Raw genomic sequence first — 20,280 nt, 5'->3', positions numbered from 1 at the left:
TTCGTACTCTCCTGTACGGGCCAAAGACAGCGCTTCCACTTGCAGCATGGAGTGTCCACGGGCATTGCGAGCCATGAATCCAACCGCAAGCAACTCGTCTCCCTTTCGAAGTAAAGTCATGAACTTTGTAAACGTTTCTGGAGACCAATTCAGCGTATCACGCTGTAAGAAAACCTGCAGTGGCCTGCCGTATCCACTTCCAGCTAGCTCCAACGAAAGGAAGGCCATACCATTACTAAACCGACGAACACGGGTGATTTCACCCACAACTTGTACGTACACTTTTCTCGGCTCAGTTGTAGTATCTCGCGCTGCCAGCTCTTGATCTTGTGCGGCTTTCACGCGAGCCTCAGGACTGTCAATAATTACGAGATTGCCATCAAGTTCGGATTGTCGAGCTTTAAGTTCCTTCTCCAGCTCTAACCAGGTCTCTAATGCATCGTCACGAGCGGCCATGGTGCTGTCTTTAGCGCCAACACCAGTGGGCTGTACAGTGGCCATTTCTTGGAGCTTGTAGCAACAGTAGACGTAGACAGGAGATGCTTGCAACTGCTTCCTTGTAGCGATGAAAGACTGCACATCGTACCCCAGATCGACGTGCGCTAAGAACTCCTTCTTACGCCATTGTTTGCGCGGCGTAAGGCAAATAAGAGAAGCATTTCGGATGCTGGATTCAGGACGTAAAAACTGGTCTAGAGTGCGGCACACATGACGGAAGAATGACGGTTTTTTCTTGGCACGACCACGGAAACCTCGGAAGATGAAGCCTGCGTCTAAAACGCAAGCTAGTGGGGGAGCTGGGTGCCCATCATTATCGAACGATACGGTGATCTTTTCCTCTTCTTCGCTAGAATACAAAGCGAAGGAGGATTGGAGAGTGAAGTATCCACAAGGCTCAAATACAACGCTCTCATCTTCACGTTCGGTATCCAGGTCGACAGTACACTTGTGGAGCTGCAGTTTCAGATTCTTGGTGCCTCGTTCATCGTTAATACTGAGCGATAGCTCGTCAGTTAACGAAACGGTGTAGACATTTTTGTACCCATCGCGCAGCAATAACCGTACGGCTAAGCGGTGAGGATGCCAGCCAAGTGCCAGTACGTGAGTATCCACGTCAAGATGAGACGCAACAGCGGATGACAAACTGCTACCGATGGTCTGTTCCTCAGCCATCAACTCTTCCTGGCTCATCGAAGAAACATCGCGATCAAGTTCTTTCAGTGTATCGCCAATAAAATCGAGCACTCCATCACGATTTTTCACGTCATCTGATTGTTTCTCGACATCTGTGGATCCAGATGCAGCCTCGCTCATTTCCACGAGCTCCTTGCGGACACAACCCTTCATAACACTCGAAGCCAACGAAAAATCAGCGTGAGAGACGTTCAAGTTTCCACCTTCCGGTGTTGAGTTATCGCCAACCCACAAACGGATCTAAACAATAAAAATAAAGGGAAAAGTGAGAGTGGTCACAATAGTCGTTGACAATAAATGCACAGAGTACCTCGCGATGATCGGATAGCACACTGAAGTCGTCGTACACGAGGTCTGGACCACGTCCAAAGAGTATTTCTTGCTGGCCGTACCAGTTGCAGCACGGCAGAGTGACCACACCACACACCTGCTCTGCCTGTACAGCGCTCAGAGCCTGGTCCAGCGTCACATGCGCGTGTACCAACACCACAATCGCTCGCCTTAATGAAATCCGCACATTCTCAATTTTATTACGCACAGTGACCAAGTTGGAAACATCCGCCCAGCCCTTTGAACGCTGCAGCCACAACACGAAACGATCAGAATCATTTTCAAATATCTGAAAACTCTACAACAACTCACTTCATTTGATCCCTTTTCCATCGCTGGATCCACACTATAGCACTTCCATCCTCGCATCCGGAATGCAAACATGGCAGCGGTACGCACTGTTAAAAAAAAAAAAAAATGTTACCGTAGTTAAGAATTATTCATAACTCCATTGTACTGCAAGACTCACGAGTATTGCCATCTCCAACCACGACGATTCCATCGTGCTTGCCGTTCTCCTTCAAACTTTCTCCTTTGTTCTTGGGCTCAATGTATCGTCGAACGGCATTGAACAGCGCCATGCTCTGAATATCCCACAGCAATTAAAATCTAGTCGTAACTTTGCAGTAGTAATACTTCAAAAGATTGGAACTTACCTCTGTCACCTCCTTCGCGTCCGGGAATAAGCCGTGCTGCAGTAGAGCAGGGGCGCAGTGCAATTTGCCAACGAACTCGTTGAGATAGCGCAGCGACACAGGAGGCGTAGAGGGTGAAACTGTTGCAATAGTTTCGGCGGTGTATGAGGAAGAGGTAGTGGAAGTTTCAGAGTTTCTGGGCTCCAGGGGTGGACGGCATAGCCGCCACCGCGAGACGTGCCGGGTCGACGTCATCGTGACCAGTTATGCTAGTTGAAATGGAAAATTGCGCTGTCTCAATAAAGTAGCTAGATACTTGCCTAAGTAGCCGTGGCACAAAAATTGGTCATTTTTGATACGTAAATAAACCAAAATAGGTATGTAAAGTTACCAATTTTTGGAGGTGGGGCTGCAAGTGCTCTGCATGCTGATGTTCAACTATGCAGTGAGTATGGTAGCATGCGAATATATTGCAATGAGTCTGTACAAGGTTCTAATTCATTGCTTTACTTTCGCTTGGCAGCTTGAAATGCCTCCATTCCCTGGATCCACGACCCCTCTGTGAGTCCTTGGGGGCAATACGCGCACGTGACACCGAGTTTCTGAATATCGTGCACGTTACCGTACTCATTATCGAAGAAGAGCATGTCTTCGTACGGAATGCCGCTGTCTTTCTTCAATTGTTCAAAATGCACCCGCTTATTGCGCGGATAAATGGCCTCGTAGTCCACAATACTCTGCAGCGACGTCTTCTCCATCTCCTCGTCCTCTTCATCGTCGTTCTCTTCCGTTTCTTCGTCCTCTTCTTCTTTGACACCCTTCGAAGACACGCCCCTGATATCCACGTCCATGAGACGCATACAGGTCTTGGCCCATTTGGGCTCCGTCGTCCTCGAGGCCACTGCCACCTCAGTCGTGTCTCGGAACTGTGGATCTGTCTCCAAGATGCTCAATACCGTATGAACGGCTCCAAAAAAGTACACTTGCTCCCCTCTGCAGTCCGTAACGACCCCCGTTGTGGGATTCTTCTTGAACGGAGCTCCCCACAGCTCGTACATCTCAGGGTACCACAACGTGAAGTCCAGATCGAATACCACGAGACGAGGAACATGATCCCATTTGCGGAAAGTCGTGTGTGTCCTTGAGCTAGGCCCGGGCGTCTTGCTCGTGGCGCGCTTTGCCCTTAGCTTCATCTTGGCCTTGGCACGGGGCATAGCGACAAGAAGAGGCGTGAGCTTCGTGCACTGATACGAACTTAAATGCTGTTACAAATGGAGGCATTAAGTGCGCACTCAAATTTAGAAGCACGTGTTATCTGTGGCCCTTATTAAGGTTTTAAAGGTCCTTATTAAATGCCTAATAAGGGTTATTACTGTTCAAAGGCCCAACTTAGCGCCAACGCTACTCCTTCTCCGATATGTTATTATTATTCAGCCTTCCTCTTCACTAGCAACCTAAATCATACCCGCCCAACGTTCGCTGGAACCTACGCTCCACCTCTCGCCAAAAGCCGCAAATTGACTATGAGCCCAATCGAATCAATGTTACTGCTAATGTGACTCACGGTACGCTACGGAAGAAAAAAAAAGTGTGTATACAGTATAATTGTAAATATTGTATTGCAACAATTTTGATTGTGAAGACCTTGACAATCTCCACTGGAAAGTGCTCAATATTGCTCTAGAAGGCATACTATTCGCATCCGTCGCACTCCTCTTCATTACCAATAAGTATCATCTTCTCTGGCGTTCTGAACTGCCTTCGACGTGACTTCGTTTGTGACAAGGTCCCAATTAAGGCGCAGGAACAAGATGGTCTTCAGTGTTTCTGCACTCATACTCTTCCTCAGATTTCCAAGCATATATTTCAAAGTTGAGAAGAGTCGCTCAACTTCGAAGGACGTAGCGGGTAGCCACGAGATTTCAATATATATAGCGTGCGTTTTCTCTTAAATCGCACATTCATTTATTGCGCTTTTGAACTCTTCTGTTGTCCATCGCCGTTTTCGCTGAGGCTCCTCGGCACTGACTGCAGTCGACGGTGCCGCCGAGACGGCTGTGTAAGCCGTAGTTTTACGTTGTTTGGCAGTTTTTTTGCAGGAACCACAGGTTTACAGAGAACGCACAGCAGCTGTGCTGCATGTTGATCTACAAACATGTCCATAGTCACGGAACGCGTCTTAAGAACGCATTGCCTGACTACTTCACCGTATCCCGAATGCTTAAATGCAAGATGGTTGATCAAACTTTGTGTAACCTGCCTCACAAAGCCGCTGCATGCGCTGCACGTGTGGTCAAAGTCCGAGGGATCCCTGAACATCGTCTCAACGATGTCTCTGAACTTCAGCTTTGGACCCTGTGGAACAGAGTGCGACTTTAATGGCATGGTAGCGGGTTTTGGAAGGAGGAGGAGTCAGGAAAGATGGTCTTCGGCTGAAAGCGCGATAAAGAACAAGAGTGAGAACCTACTCTCGGGGGGGGGGGGGGTCTATTTTATGTCTAGAAACGCTAAAGCCTCTATACGGTATGTCATGTACTCTATATTATTAAAAACAAGGAACAGCTGCACAGTTATATCCGTATATTGCAACATATAGACAGTATTATCGTAAGTGTGACAATATTGATTGTGAAGGTCTCCTCGCCGACAAACCATATTCAATATATATTGTCCGAGCCCTATCCGACTCCCAACCAATAGGACTTCTTGTGACTGTTAAAATATTATTATTGAAGAAAAATCCTATTGGCATTAAGAAACATACTTCTTTTTGGCGCGCATGATATCAGTATACTAGCGGGTACACTTAAGTCCTGTTTTGGCGCCGATACGATGTCGATATACCAGTGCGTACAATAAATCTCGTTGCCCCTGTCTCAGTTTAAATATTTTATCAGAAAATATCGAAAAAATTTTAATGCAGTAGCAGGCACCCCCAGACACCGTGATTTGCGAGGAATAGATGAACAAATCAGAGCTTTCGAGACTGAATAATTCTACGCTCAGATTGGGATTGGGATTTAGACGAGGAACGCGAATCTAAACGTCACCTCACCAAAACGAGTATTACGATTTTATGGTAGTTGAACTTCAACCTCATCATCGGGTGAAGATCACATGATTTCGACACAATTGGAAGACATCACAAATCGGTGGTATGCAATCGCGAAGTATACTGTTCTTAGTGATAAAGATGATACCCTACTCATCGCCGATTTTTTAGCGCTAAGCTACCACGACACTAATGAATTCGACGCCATCGTGTTGGATGCAATCAGGACGAGCGTCATTGGCTGCCCAGTTCGGCCGACATGTGCTCAGCCAAGTACACACTTTTTCCTGGGATCCGGATCGGGTGTTACACGGTTGCCGGGTAGCTGCAACTTTAGCGGAGCCTTAATAAGAGAAGTTACAGTCATGCGGGAGTTGCAAAAATCCCGACGGATGGAAAGAGTCAGGTTTTGCTAGCTCATTAGATGCTAAAAGTGCATATACTATCACTTCTACGAACAAATAATTCTTTAGCTCCTCTGACCACGAAGCTCGACTTCGACAACAAAGGGGAACCGATCCTCGCTTGGCGGTTGTCGCAATCGCTGCGATGATACCAAGTCCGAGTGGAGAAGGAGTCGTGGTAGCACAAGAAACCACCCGTAGAATGTTGGTTCAACGAGGACAAACTGACAACAAGACCAAGCAACAGATACACGAGCTCGACCGTCGCTCGGCGGCGGTTCATCACACTGTGAATGAGCAGATCGACCAAGTCCGGAAGCAGCAAAGCGAAATTGCTGCTAGTACGTCCGAATACCTTCAAACCCGGTACGACCAGCAGTTGAAGCTACAGAAGCAGCGGAAGGATATTGAGAAGCAGATGGAGAATCAACGCCAGTACCTGCTGCAGCAGCCGAGGCGGCAATGGGCTGTCAAGAGCGACAGCTTGAAGATCTTACAGAGGGTGTCCGTCCGCATATTGAAGCGCGGTGAAGACTTTTCGCTGGATCGGTAGAGAAGTCAAGTCCGAAAGTAGCGCTAGTGCAACCGTTCAGGAAACCTCGATGATGTTAGCTACTAAGCAAACACATCTGTGCATCCGACGTATCGCGGTAGTACGAAGAATGAGAAACGGGAGTTTATGGACAGTTACATGATATACAAGCGGCGCGTCGATGCATTGAACCAAGGTGCTAAGACGCGGGTGTTTACCATGCTGCTAAGTGCGTGTATTGAACAGGCAACCTTGATTCGGGTCTGCCGTTTTGAGTTTTCCAAGAACGTGAGTGATGTCACGGAAAATGATTGAAAAGCTTATTTCTGGAAGCACGGAAGCCTGACGTGACAGCTTATACGAAACTACAGCTGGCGGTAAAACCGCTGGTTATGAACTTGGAGCTCCACGACACTACATCTCGACTTTCCAGGCTGTTGGCTGATTTCTACCAGGTACTTGACGATCTGAACATGGAGGATATTATTCACGAGGATCTCAAAACTGTTGTAGAATATCTGTCCAATGCGCTTAGATCACAGGACTTAAAGCCATCGATTAAGGAAGACTTAGCTCGTCTGGAGTATAAGCCAGTCAAACGAGACGTACAGAAGATTCTGGGATGGCTAAATCCCCGACTGGAGTAGTTTGAGATTCGTATTCAGGCAGCAACGCTATCCCAGCGTAAATCGAAGCAGATTCCCAGCAAATTAATCGTCAGCCACGTACAGGTCTTAAACGCGCAAATGGCGATGATCCAGCTACAAGACGCGCACCAATCGGCATGACGCGGGTCTTAAGCTCGAGTTATCGAAGCCAAAGTCTCGCCTTCAAAGCAACACGTATCCCCAAAGATCCGTGAGTGCTTTAAATGCCGCGATCCGACACATTGTGTATTTCAGTGTCCACAAGTGGTAGATGAGCAGGAATCAATGCGTTATAGGAACTACATACTGGCCGGAAGGTAATTTGGGAGGTCCCGATTGGTGTCATTACAAGTGACAACCAAAACATGAGGTGCTCTCCAATTCCTGTGAAGACGCAGGGCAATGTGGATACGCTTGTCCCGCTAGACAGTGGCAGAGATGACCTCAATTTTGCGGGATCTTTTCGCAAATCTCAAATGGCGGGAATACCACTGAAGAAGTGTATTTTGACGAACCCGGTTTGATTAAAGGTGTGGCGTTCTTGTCCACGAAGAATTGGACTTGGACTTCAAGCTTGCTACAAAGGGAGGCCCACTGGTACTGTGGCACGCACCGCGCTGGGTCGGACTACTTCCAGAAGAGGTGAGTGATGTGCTACTAGCAGAAAATGCTGTCGCTCGCCTTGGTTACGATCCAGTGTAGTTATTGGCGCATGCCAAACAATACGGTTTTGGTGGGCCGTGGCTACATTGCGGTTGTCTCCAGAAGAAGATGATCTGGCAGAACTTGAAGAGGAAGGCCGTTGCCTGTGTCCACAGCTGATGATAAGTCCGTGGATGAGGAAGATGTAGAGCGGTACTTCGTGAGCGTGTGCAGGAGGTCATTATCTCAGCAAGCGCCACCCACGTATATTGACGACCTCGAAGTTCTGCTGGCAGAGAAGGAGAGTGCATTTGCACTAAAATTGTGTAGTAACCCACCCGTGAATATGTCGATAACGATTAAATTGAAACCGGGAGCGAAGCCTGTGCGCTGTCGAACCCGTCGTTTTTGTCAAGAGCATCGCGAAGTTTTGGCCCGTCACATCCAGCAGCTCCTTGATCCAGGTCTGTGTTACAGAAACCTAGTTAGTCGCTGGTGTACTCCGCCACTAATTATTAAGATGCCGGGTGTAGGGCAATTTCGCCTGGCTGTGGAGGATGTACGGGGCCCAAACGAGCAAGCAGAGCCAGCGGCGTGACCGATGTCAATTCTGGAGGAGGAATTTGATCGTCTACGTGAATCAAAATATTACTTCGATCTCGACTTTCTAAAAAGTTTTTGGCAGTTCGGAGAGGCGCCATCCTGTCAAGAAATTCACTGAGGAGGGTGTTACCATGCCACCAGAGCGTGTGTGACCTCCTTGGATATTCGTCCACTATCAAAGGCCTGCTCGCTTCGCTCCTCCAAGTTTTCAGCATTTGTGTTGAAAAGGAACTGAAGCTGAACATTGATGTCTGCGCAAATTGTTGCACTGAAGGTTTTGCAGTCCCTGCGCAGTTGATGTGAGTCAGATTTTCAGTTGTTACATGTCAGCGACGTATCCGCTCTAAGGGAGAAAGCGGAAGAGTCAGAAAGTATACGCGTCTAACAAATGGGATTAGCCGACGGCCACAACCAAGCATCTTGCAGATCAAAATATGAAGCAGGACTCTCCTCCCACAATTTACTATCACTTAATACCGGTACCGCATTTTTTAATTCACTAAACGTAAGTTTTAGTCGCGAAAAAATATCTTTGTATCTCGACAAGGTGTCACCTCTATTTTGACGATATTTATATCTATAGTGCTTTTCTTTACAGCACTCGCTCTCTGACGGCATCAAGTTTGACGGCAGAGTTACGCTCAATCGCTGACCTGTGTTTTCATAGAAGTAGGCCACACCACCGTAGATTATGACGTTACCGACAATCGCGCTCTCCGTAGCGCTCACAGAATTTGCGAAACAGCGTGGCGCCGAGTGTACCATCCATGATAGTAGCAGCGTCTTAGATCACACGGGAGTCTAGTTCTCCAGCGCGTAGTCTGGCCTTCTCATCATACGCAAGTCACTGCATTTCTACAATCTTGTGTTCCTGCTTTTTCGTCCCTCTATGTAGCGTTGAAGGCACTTAGTGTGCAGCCTGCTGCCGCATCATCATGGAGGATGATGATTGACCGACAACGACAAGCACCGCGAAGGCCGCATCATCACCTCGACTGCATAACCTACATCTGCGCCGCGTCAATAATGGCATTTATAATCAAGAAGCAATGACTGGTGGCGAGTGCTGTCACGAGCGCGGCGCCAGTGAAGACAGGAAAAGTAGGAAGTAGGAACGAGAATCGTTTGCTTTCAATGAACTCACTTCGCAATCTACTTTCAAGGGCTTAGTTGACTACACGCTAGCATGATCGTTCAATGTGCTAGCGCGGACGGGAAGTGGAGATAAGTCCAGCTTCTGTAGCATCTTGCCCGTGAATCGGGCTGGGGCCGTCTAACACAAATAATCAAGTTTAGCATATTTACTAGGTTTGGTAAAAAGCGAGTCCCCGATTGGAATTTCCCCTTTGATTTACTCCTAGCACACCGCCCAACTTCAAGAATGAACACTAACAACTGTCCACGGACATTGGATCCTTAGCGTGCAGGTGAGATTACATTGTCGCGAGCTCAGCCGGACATTGCATCATCTTCGTCTGGTTCTTCGTAGACGCAGTTGTAGTAGTCTACAAGCCCTGTGTGCTTCCATAACCTAGCGAAGAGGGACGGTGACATAGCGTTCCAGCAAGTAATACTACAAGAATGGCCTGCCGAGACCCTGCCTTGTGCTGTTTGGCAGCCGAGCTGACGTCCATCACCGGGTCGGCTTCCATTTTGCCCAGCGTGTGTTGAATTTGGCGGCGCCTAGAACGTTTCTTAAGCGCTGCAGCGGTTGTAGTTTTCTGGTAGTGTTGGGCGGAAGAAAGCAACCGTCACATTAGTCAGGGAAGCTGCATTGAAGCCTCCGTGAACTGTGGCGCTATCGGGGAGCAGTAGGCGTTTTCTGTGCTGCGAACGAAGCGTGCAGTTAAGCTCGTTGAGCCATTGGAGAAAATGGGGCGCGTCATCCAAGCCTTGATGCTGTTCGTGTAGTTTAGTTCGAAAACTGTGTCCTTCTTTACGCCCCGCGGCTTCTTGGACTTGCCTATAAAGTAGAGGCAAGCGTTCCAATCCGTCCACATTGCATGCAAACGCGATCATCATGCGCGTTTTGTCTTTCTTTTTGCCGCTAAGACGCTTTGGGCGAGAATTCGGTCCAGAGGCATGGAATAAAACAACCCCGTCTCATCCATGTTAAAAAAAATTACGCAACTCAAAGTTATTCATTTGACGCTAATTCTGTAATTGGAGCATCCACCACCGAGCCGCTCTCACCATGAGCGTTCTTGCTGCCAAATCCGTGTCGAATGTTGAACCGATGAAGCCATCCATTTGACCACTTAGGCTGAGACTCGAGCTTTGGGATCGTAGAAAAGAGCTCTGCCCTCACTCTTATTGCCTCACCTGCGACAGTAACACCCTTCCCTTCACATCAGGAGACCCAACTCGCTAGGGACTGATCGAGTTCAGGATGGCAAACCACATGCCGCAATTTCGTGTCCAACTGCGACACCGGAAGGGACTCCAACGCTTTTTTGCGCTTCAACATCTTTGATATCATTGCTAGTGATGGAACCAGAGGAAGGTCGTAGATTTTCTGAGCCCATAACGCAAGCTCTTTTTGGGACAGAGTGGGGGTTTGAGCGTGGTGTTGGCATATTTGTAGTCGTTGAGCGTTAGTGAGTGTGAGTCGAACCGGCTGGGCTGGAGAGGAGGGCATCTAGGTGCGGTGAGTCAAAACTAAAAATGGAAGATATACCCATAGTGAAACGCCAGCTACGAGCTTAGCCAATCGTTTCCACTACTGGATGCGGTGCACTGTCCCAAATAAAAAGCATTCGGGTCCATTTTTAGATAGGACTACCCTTAGACAGGAATAAATGGGGGGTGTTCCCAGCGCGATGACTACCGAGGGGATCGTCTGTACAAGTACTCCCACAACCACACGTTTTCTTTCTCGATTCGATAGTTTTTACTATGTACTGTAAGTAACTCTAGCGCCGTGTATACTGGTATTACGTGTAACACTGGGGCCGTGGTTTACGGTACGGTAGCGACAACACGAATTTGAGGACCTTCAAATTCGATAAAATGACCAAATCGCGTATATTTTAAAGACCGCGTTGACAGACTTTACTCCGTCCGAATCATCATGTGCTTTCAACAAATCTATAGAACACCGATCAAGTCATTTCGGAAGAGTTTTTATTTTACCCTCGCACTGCGAGGGTAAAATTGCGAGTCGCACGCCGTCCGAAATTCAAAACTTTTATCGCGATATCCGGATTGTTGTCGAAGTAGCAAATTTATTAATGAGCAACGAAAGCAGGACTTCTGTGCTAGTCCTCCTACATGCATTGCACTAGGGGCCTCTAGTACACTTGGAGTTTGTGCCGCGTCATCCTAGGAACCGCGTAAACGGCCCCGTAAGCAACACCACTGCATAAACACCTTCATAATCGCCACAACCGTATAATCCTTGATGAAGTGGGTCGGTAGTTGTTGCTGTATGAAGCGGTAACATATGGTCATTTCAAAAGGGGAAACGACGAAATCGGAGTAAACTCGAATCTAAAATCTCCAACCGGTGTTATAATGACTTGATCAGTGTGCTATAAACAGGCGTAAAGTTGTCGGGGGATCGAGAGCAAGCCCTGGGCTTAAAAGTATTGTGGTTGGCTTAAATTGCCGTTATTTTTAGGCATACCATAATCGTACAGTGTGTAATGCGGAATCCATAACTCGTCTCAGTTCCTATTGATTAGTCTCGATTACGGACGGAATTGAAAGGACCCCGTTGGTAACCGTGACTAATCAGCACTACATGTACTGTAGTTGGGCGTGGCGCTCGACGTTTCGAGTCCCCCACCATCCTGCTTTATCAGAGTACAATTTACTACCTACTTGCTACTCGTACGTCTGGAACGGTTCAAACCCCGTTACAATGAAGTTGTTCGCTCCCGCTGGCCTTGGACTGCTGCTCGCCCTCGCTCACAACGCAGCCGATGCTGCTCTGCCAAAGGAAGTCGCGGCGTTGATCGACACGACTGTGGACCCGTGTACTAATTTCTATCAATACGCATGTGGGCAGTTTAACAAGACGGCCACCATTCCGCAGGGTAAACGCCGCGCTGCATACGGCTGGGACGATCTCCAGAATAAGGCTGAAGCCATGTTCACGGCCGTTCTCGCCGAGAAGAATCTACCGGTCCTCTCTGACTACTACGCGTCGTGTATGGACACTAATACCATCAACGCGCTCGGGAACAAGCCACTCCAGCGCCGACTTCAGCGCATCGACGCCACCCAAACTAAGCCCGAGCTGGCTCATCTCGTTGGAGAGCTCGCGACCAGCTCATCGTGGATGTTTGTCGATGCGACCACCGGCTTTGGTGGAGCGCCGTCCGACCTAGAACTGGTCATAGAAAACCTCCAGCTGCCGTTCGATCAGGGAGTCTTCCTGGATCCCACCAAGCTGAGTGCCGAGCGTCCACGTATGCGTGAGTACATTGGTAAGGCGCTAGATCTTGCGGGTGTTAAGACATCAAGTGGCAAGAGCGTCAACATGACCGCGGCTGCTGACATGATCATCGATACGTACAAGAAGACGGTCGATCTCCGACCGACCGACGATGAGCTCAACAACGATGACACTACATTGTCGCACAGCGAGGCGCTGAAGCGTTATCCACTGTCATACAAGGGCATGATCGAGGGCACCGGACTGAAGATGAACCCGAAGTGGGACGTAAACTTTAACTCTTTGAAGTGGATGGACCGTGTCGAGAAAGAGCTTTGGGGGTCGCTCTCGCTCGAGAATCTCAAACTCTTCTACACATTTATCGACGTGCACGGCAACCAGCAGTTCCTGAACGACGCGATCAGGAAGAATGACGCTGACTATTTTAACTATGTGCCGGACAGCCGCGATTCTTTTTGCAAGAAAGACGTGATCGATCGGATGCCGCATCTGGCCACCCAGTACATCTACGCCCAATACTTCAGCGACGACCGCCGCGCATACTTGCAAAATATGGCGGCCCTCATCAAGCAGGCGATGCAAACCGAGCTCAAGAACGCGACGTGGCTTGACGCGTCGACGCGCAAGGAGGCGATAGCCAAAGTGGGTCGGGTCGTGACGCTTTTTGGCAAATCCCCGCAATATTCCACCCCGCCAGTGAAGGTCCAGGCCACCACATTTTTTGACAACGTCATCGCGCTCAAGACTTGGAACTTTCACAACGACTACTTTGCCAATGTCGGCAAGCAGCCGGACCAGCAAATGTGGACCCTCCACCCTGCCGATGTTACCACGTTCTTCCTGCTCTTCCAGAACAGTGCCCAGTACACGGTGGGCATTTTGCAGCAGCCTTTCTTCAACCTCAAGCAGCACCCGGCACAGAACTTTGGTTCGACTGGCACGTTGATCGCGGGAGACTTAACTAAACCAGTTAGCGTGTTTGGCCGCCAAGTGGACCAGTTCGGCCACCAGCGCGACTGGTTCTCGGAAAAGGACAACGCCGCATACAGCTCGCGCGCGCAGTGCATGAGCGACCAGTACAGCGCACAGGTGCTCTATGACAGCAACGGCAAACCGTTGGGCCACGAGGACGGCAGCGCGACGGTAGAGAATAATGTGGTTATCAACAACGCTGTGAACTTGGCTCTCGTAGCACTTCACGACTGGATGAAGAAGAATCCATCTTTCCCGACGAACGGTGTTAGCGCGGACGAAGTGGACAAGCTCTACTATTTGTCGTTCGCCCAGACCTCTTGCTACAAGGGTACGGACGAGTGGCTGAAGGATCAGCTCGAGAATGGAGTCCCCGAGTTCAGCGTCAATGTGCCCATGATGAACTCGGACGCGTTTGCGACCACGTTCGGGTGCAAGGCCGGCACCAACATGAACCCGGCCAAAAAGTGTCACGTGTGGTAAGTACAGGCAATAGATGGGGTTAGAATTGGTCACCATTGGTGACTCGCCAACGAGCCCCCTTGTCAAGAGCGAGATGGTTACTGCCGGACTTACTATTACTGAAGTATTACTTTTCGATTAGAAAAAGAAACGCACAGCTCTAAAAAACAAATAATCGAAGGCTCCGCCTCGTTCCTTCACTAAACTTTTTTTTATCAGAAAGCTACAAGGATTCTTATTTCTAATGCATTACTGCAAGGAATGGATGAACGAAATGAAGCGACAGTTTTTTTCTTGAATCGCTTGAGCAATCGCTGCCGATTTAGAATCACGGCCAAGAACTGCTGCATAAGCTCGTTTATTTACGGCACCAACGTGACAGCTTCGAGAAAAAAGCTAAACCAATGGCTTAATGGTACCACATTGAATTAGAGGAGGAATGGTGCGATATGGGGTCTGAAGAAGATGAAAGAAGAAGAGATAGAGGTAAAAACTGAAGAAGCTTTAACCAAGAGGAGAGGCTATGTATATTGACACAAGGCCATAAAGTCGCAACAGTCGTATCCCAGTGTGAAATTGGTATCCAACCAAGTACAATTTCAATGGTCAATGAGGAACACTGGAGATGCAATCGCTATGACGCGTTATGATAAGGGCCCAGGGCTGTCTCCACGCTCGTAAGTAACTCACCATTAGTTTGTACTGCAGTTGGACACGGTGTGAGTGTTGAAGACGCTCTTCTGATCGGCTTGCTGGGGTACTGATTGTCTACTTCAGCTCAAATGGCGGATGGATAAGCGGCAACGTCATAACGGGTGAACTGGCAACGACGTTTAAGAACGCAGTGGTAGTGCTGGAAAATGCATCAGACAATAAGAAAGGTTGGCATCCACACAATATAAAACAAGTTTTAGATCTGGTGCATTCATCGCTGTTCTGGTGTATGTTTTGACTGGACACTACAAGCTTCGACAGCGTTTGACCCTACATCATTTAACACGTCTACGTAGTATTTTTATGGATCTAGTTCCGCCCGAATCAACACTCTACCCGCCAAAACAAGTGAAAGGCACAATAAATGCATGTTTAATACACTGGATCTGAAGTCGCGGGGAAACCGGATGGATTTAACATGAACTTTCAGTGGATTCCGACGGATGTTGAATGGAGAACCTGGAAGTGACGGTGACATTGCAGCTCACTAAATTACAACCAGAACAGCATAAGATCTTTTCGATGAAATTGAAAAAAAATATTTGCAAGCTTGTACTTCTATTTGAACGAATGTCTGCTAAGTCGCTGGCACGCTTCCGTGTACTGCTGGTCGTCGAAGTGGTAACTCAAGGTTCGTGGCAACAACTACAACGACGTCCTAGAGTCCCCGACGCGGTCAAGCGAAAAAAAAAACGATGTGACGATACGGGGCAAAGCGTTTCGAGTCATTGTGAAATTGCCAAGATCTTTCTCACACCTGAAAATTTAGAGAATGAAGGTGGTTCGTTGCATATTGAAGCTAACTGGTGCTTCGAAGTATATATTCCGAAGTAAGTAGTATATTGTGTGTGAAAATATTAAAGATTTCCGGACTATCTTTTTGTGTCAGGTCGAAGACCCGCCATACTACCAGACGGCACCCAGTCCAACCTCCAAACATGCACATCCTACAGTAGTAAGTTCGTATAATTTTGGTTTTCTTCTGGTTAATCCCGAGCATTATATCGGTTCAACTGCAATTTTCTCATCACAACAGCGAGAATGGATCCAGCAAACATGTAGCCTCGCGAGCCAACAGCTTCCGACTCTTCCTGGCGAAATGTTTGGGGATATTCGGTCTAAGATGCCACGTGGGTTTTCAATTCGAAGACACGTTCGGCTAATTCTCGCTACTTTTCTCTCTGTAAACACATTTTTCATTTAGTGTAGCACTGCTGATGAAGCCTACACATATCGTCAAATTTATTTTAGCTTCGCTTGTTGGTAAGCCTGTATCCCTTCCAGCCACGAGTTCCAAGTGACTCCGTCTTGGCAGTATTGACACGTGACTCCCAGCCTCGCCACATCCTGTATATTACGATACTCGTCGTCGAAGAAGAGCATGTCCTCGTACGCCACTCCACTCTGCTGTAGGAACTTTTTAAAGTGCGCAATTTTACAAGTCGGGTAGATCTCCACAAAGCTCGCAATGTCGCTCAAAGTCTTTACCTCTCCCTTAATATCCACCTCAATCAGCCGCATACATTCCTTCGCTGCCTCGATCTCCCCTGTACGCGAAGCAATGGCGACTTTCGTCCCTTCGAACTGAGGATCCATCTCAAGGATATTGAGCACCTTCTGCACGTCTGGCAGTAAACTCAGCTCCTCCCCATAGCGATCGAGGACCGTCCCCGGGTCTTCCGTCTTGGTGAACGGACCGCCACTCAACACGTCGATGTACGGACACCAGAGCGTGTAGTCGAGATCGAACACCACGAGGCGGGGGACGTGTGTCCACTGCGGTGACGACGCTGCATCATGCGCTGCCCGCCGTGAATCTCCCTCCATTCGCCGCATTCCTTATGGTGTGAGCAATCGATTATGATGTGGGGAGAGGTTTTGCGATCTTCTGGCAACTGCATAAGCCCTTGGTGATAGAAAAGACCTTCAAAAGAGTGCCATAAGCTCTCTATTCCTCGCACGAAAAGCTCATTCTACAATTTACTTTGAAAGCACAACAACTAAACCAAGTCAAACATTATGCCGAAGGCTCTTGTTCCGGGAAAGAACCGCTCTACTGAGAGCAAGGACCCGGACTTCGCTACCCAGGTCTTCCGGAAATGGACCTACATTCCGCAGCTCGTGGTCTTCGACCTTGACTTCACTATGTGGTTCCCGGCCATGGACGAGCTGCACAACGAGAAGATCGCTAAGGACCCGGTCACGGGTGACGTCACAGACGCTATTGGTTGGCAAGTTCACTTCTACCCGGAGATCCACGCGGTGTTGAGTGTGTTGAAGACGGACCCTCAGTTCCGTAACACGAAGATCGGCGTGGCGTCACGTACCGAGGAGATCGAGACGGCCAAGAAGGTTCTGACTCTGATGGACGTGGAGTTGCGCGGTGAAGACGGTGAGCTGACCAAGAAGACGCTGAGTGACATCGCAGACTTCGTGACCGTGTTCCCGGGCAGCAAGACGACGCACTTCAAGCAACTGAAGGAGCAGAGCGGCGTCGAGTTCGAGGACATGCTGTTCAATGACGATGACGTGGAGAATGTACACGACGTGAGTGCGCTGGGCGTGGTGTGCTCGCACTGCCCCGAAGGTCTCACGGTGGCGTCGTGGCTGCAGGGTATGGAGGACTTCCAGCTCGCCAAGAAGCAGCAGAGTGTGTAGAGTACATATAGCTAGGAGTGACCTTCTACATCGATACAGATAAGGCGATAATGCACAATTCACAAACTTCTAGATGAGTACTGCTATAATTTAGGTGTAGATTTGTCCTGCCATACCCGGTTCACGGAGGTCGTAGGAATTCTGTTCTCCTAGGATCTTGCGGCTTCCAGGTCTGCTGGGATCATTCAGCTCGAACGACTGGACCAAGTACTGGAGTACGCTCACAAACGCCACATAACGCGAGGCAGAGGCTTCGATTGAGCCGCAGTCTTGCACAAAGAGAGCATTGCCGAAAGGTCTATTCACTTTTGCGCCCCTGACACAATGACAAGTTGAACAGCCTTGGTATTTTCACGACCGAAGTTATAACTGACTGTCGACACGATTTTTCGGCGTGTGGGCACTCGCATCACGATTATTTTTCCCGCATTTTTCACAATAGCGTGCAATTGTTTGCCGCGAAGTGAGATATTCTCCGATCTTTTCGGCAGATTTGTCAGCTTGATACGTGAGGACAATGGAAATCGATTGCACTATACTTGGTTTATATTGACGCGAACAACATTCCTTCTTGTTGATCAGAGAGTGTACGCTCATATAGGGTACTGTACAGTTTGGTGAAGTTCTATTCCAATCTGTGCTGCTCTGGATGCAAATTTTGGACGTACGACAAGAGACGAACTGTGTTATCACCGTCGCTTCCAGGTTCTTCACTGTCTACCACAACAAAATCCGTCGGAATCCGCTGATAATCCGTATCACATCCATTCGATCTCTCCGCAACTTCGAACCCAGTGAACATCAGACATTGTACTTGATCCGTTGGCGTATTTTATGATGAAGATTCCATGCAGTCAAAGGCTGTAGCGTCTTCCAAATCCACAACAATACAGCGATGGAGATACCTGATCTACTCTTTACATCGTCACTTGGTTCTTAAAACCCATTGTTAATTCATCCGAGATGATGTCGTCGCCGATCCACACGCCATCACTACCAGCAGGAAAGATCACTGTCTTGTGTGAGATCCGTGCCAGTAGTCAACTTTTCTCTTGGGCTTCTAGTTCGAGATATTCTGTATGTGTTTCTGTTTGGCGTCAAGCTCGAGACGAATCTTCTCACCGTGCAGATTCAACTTTAGCAACCTCTCCTCAGACAAGTGGTCGAATCTAGAAGGGAGCGGAAGAGCTTTTTCAACTCTTAACATCACGACGAACAGCAGTATCGCTCTTGGTGCCAGATCTGGATTATCTACAGATGGGTTATCATCTTATTCGTCCAGTTCGTAGTTGAAATATTATGCAGTCTCTTGTGTAGTAAGACTTGGTTGAGCGTCCACTTCACAGTTGGGTAGGGTGCTTGGGACTAAACTTCAGTTCTTCTCTTCTTCGCAGCCACGTCTCCGTCCTCATGTTGTCATCTCCGCCGCCCTTCGCGAAGTCAATGACGATGTCTTTACGCCACTTTATCGGGTTTTCTTGCTGTTCAACTCCTGTTGATTCCGTAAGAAGAAGGAGGAACGCATAGATCGGCTCTTGACAATTAGATCAGCCCCATCGCGATGGCTCGAACGTCTTGAGCAGTAGCTGCTGCTCCCCTCACGCGATCATTTCTCACAGATACTGTTGTCTTGTCATTTGACCCCCCTTCGATCTTCTGAAAGACGCTAGCAACCGCCTGCTGCACATTGAGCTAGAACAGGCTGCGGCTCCGTTGTAGCGACAAGATTTATATCTGTAGATTTGAATTAATCCAGGTGTTAAGATTCTAGATTATGGTTGCTCAAACGTCTTCTTGATTTGATTCATAAAGCATTTCACTGCGTTCTACTGTCTACTGATAATTCTGGTAACTCGGCACTCGAGTTTGGTCCTAGTCCTAAAAAAAACTTAATTAGAGCGAGAATGTCTCGCTGTCCCACACGGCCGGTTGAGATGCCGTTGAAGAAGCGATCGAAGCGCTAATAGCCCCAATATCCAGCCAGAACGGATCGTCATTTGAAAACCCTTCCAGACTCGTGAGAGGCTCTTCGCAGTCGATCGTCAGAGGCTGGAACTCATCCAGAAACTCCATTGTCAATGCGTGTTCAACGTCATCGATTTCCGCTGCTGCGTCGCTCTGCTCAACTGTCTTTGGCGTCTCCGTCGGGATAGTAAAGTTGATATTATCAACGGTAGTTGGTGAACACGGGAACAAGGCGTCGAGTTGGGCGATGCTCATACTGGCGTCGGCGCTCAACTTGATCTGTTTCTGCTTGCGACGCTCGATTTTCTGGCGGTATTTCTGTGCATGAGTCATCGCTTGTCTTGTCGAGCGGGTGCCCACGTGGTTGGCAATGATCTTCCACGGTCCTGAAGGGTACATTTCCAGAGCTTCGAGGAACCGTTCATGCTCCTCGGTGGTCCACAGTAGTCGACTGCGCTCGTTCATGCGCTTCTTGGACTTTTCGCGGGCAAGGCGAGCGCGGCGTCGAGCTGCCGTCACCTTTTCCGCTGATCGTGGAGGGATGCGAATGAGTTGGTTTCCATCCTGGAAGAAGCCGTTCTGTACGACGGAGGAGATCGTCATGGTGTTAATGTAGTGGTGGCAAAAGGTGCTTGTCGAGAGGTGTGCACTACGACGCTAAAACGAGAATGAGCCTATGACTTCAATGTGAATAGCTTATCACGTTGGCGTTGGGGCTCTTCAACCGAAGGATACGTTCATACCGTTGTGGCGCGACCGATCGTCTTCAAAGTGGAAATTTTCCTGATACATTGCGGTGAGCACTTGTTAGATGGGCGGACGTGAGGAATGGCATTGGGTGGGAGAGAAAGACCGGTCGATATGCGAAAAACCCGCCAGTTGAGGAGTTGCGAAATGGGAGAAATTGATAATCCTGTGTGCTATGACGACCTTGATCCCTTTCACCCGTGATGAGGAGATGGTCTTTTTCGGAGGGTAAGCATTGGACGTGGTTCTTTTAACGGCTCTTACCATAAAAAGGTCGAAATTGACTTGACGGCGCGCATTTGATTGAAAAACGGATTTTCCGAT

At 48.5% G+C, this 20,280-nt stretch overlaps 7 protein-coding genes across 7 annotated transcripts in view; 3 read left to right on the top strand and 4 right to left on the bottom strand.

The window, feature by feature from the left end:
- The window catches only part of PPTG_05997 (hypothetical protein), a gene marked incomplete at both ends in the record, with an annotated part of 3,310 nt that extends 896 nt beyond the window's left edge, over positions 1-2,414 (bottom strand). The window contains 5 exons of the mRNA XM_008899745.1: positions 8-1,434; positions 1,505-1,771; positions 1,837-1,922; positions 1,994-2,108; positions 2,181-2,414. Of these exons, the coding sequence (XP_008897993.1) occupies positions 8-1,434; positions 1,505-1,771; positions 1,837-1,922; positions 1,994-2,108; positions 2,181-2,414 (2,129 nt within the window). The remainder of the gene's footprint in view (positions 1-7; positions 1,435-1,504; positions 1,772-1,836; positions 1,923-1,993; positions 2,109-2,180) is intronic.
- A 72-nt stretch (positions 2,415-2,486) lies between these two features.
- Positions 2,487-3,444, bottom strand: PPTG_05996 (magnesium-dependent phosphatase-1). The gene has a single exon (XM_008899744.1). It carries the CDS (start codon positions 3,371-3,373, stop codon positions 2,666-2,668), a length of 708 nt encoding a protein of 235 aa, XP_008897992.1. The 5' UTR covers positions 3,374-3,444; the 3' UTR covers positions 2,487-2,665.
- A 2,316-nt stretch (positions 3,445-5,760) lies between these two features.
- Positions 5,761-6,794, top strand: PPTG_21799 (hypothetical protein; the record flags this gene model as incomplete). Its single annotated transcript, XM_008899984.1, has 3 exons — positions 5,761-6,164; positions 6,270-6,435; positions 6,519-6,794. The coding sequence occupies 3 exons, from the start codon at positions 5,761-5,763 to the stop codon at positions 6,792-6,794; spliced, it is 846 nt and encodes a 281-aa protein (XP_008898232.1).
- A 5,045-nt stretch (positions 6,795-11,839) lies between these two features.
- On the top strand, positions 11,840-14,077 carry PPTG_05993 (hypothetical protein). The gene has a single exon (XM_008899743.1). It carries the CDS (start codon positions 11,902-11,904, stop codon positions 13,891-13,893), a length of 1,992 nt encoding a protein of 663 aa, XP_008897991.1. The 5' UTR covers positions 11,840-11,901; the 3' UTR covers positions 13,894-14,077.
- Positions 14,078-15,387: 1,310 nt separating this feature from the next.
- Positions 15,388-16,506, bottom strand: PPTG_05992 (magnesium-dependent phosphatase-1). Its single transcript, XM_008899742.1, has one exon. It carries the CDS (start codon positions 16,420-16,422, stop codon positions 15,829-15,831), a length of 594 nt encoding a protein of 197 aa, XP_008897990.1. The 5' UTR covers positions 16,423-16,506; the 3' UTR covers positions 15,388-15,828.
- On the top strand, positions 16,217-17,329 carry PPTG_05991 (magnesium-dependent phosphatase-1). Its single transcript, XM_008899741.1, has one exon. It carries the CDS (start codon positions 16,606-16,608, stop codon positions 17,242-17,244), a length of 639 nt encoding a protein of 212 aa, XP_008897989.1. The 5' UTR covers positions 16,217-16,605; the 3' UTR covers positions 17,245-17,329.
- Positions 17,330-18,971: 1,642 nt separating this feature from the next.
- PPTG_05990 (hypothetical protein) lies at positions 18,972-20,088 on the bottom strand. Its single transcript, XM_008899740.1, has one exon. It carries the CDS (start codon positions 19,810-19,812, stop codon positions 19,138-19,140), a length of 675 nt encoding a protein of 224 aa, XP_008897988.1. The 5' UTR covers positions 19,813-20,088; the 3' UTR covers positions 18,972-19,137.
- Positions 20,089-20,280: the final 192 nt, after the last annotated feature.

Source organism: Phytophthora parasitica (genome assembly GCF_000247585.1).
Source record: "Phytophthora parasitica INRA-310 unplaced genomic scaffold supercont2.8, whole genome shotgun sequence".
Classification (NCBI taxonomy): Eukaryota; Oomycota; class Peronosporomycetes; order Peronosporales; family Peronosporaceae; genus Phytophthora; species Phytophthora nicotianae.
Note: the sequence above shows the minus strand (reverse complement) of the source record. Positions and strands in the feature narration are given on the sequence as shown.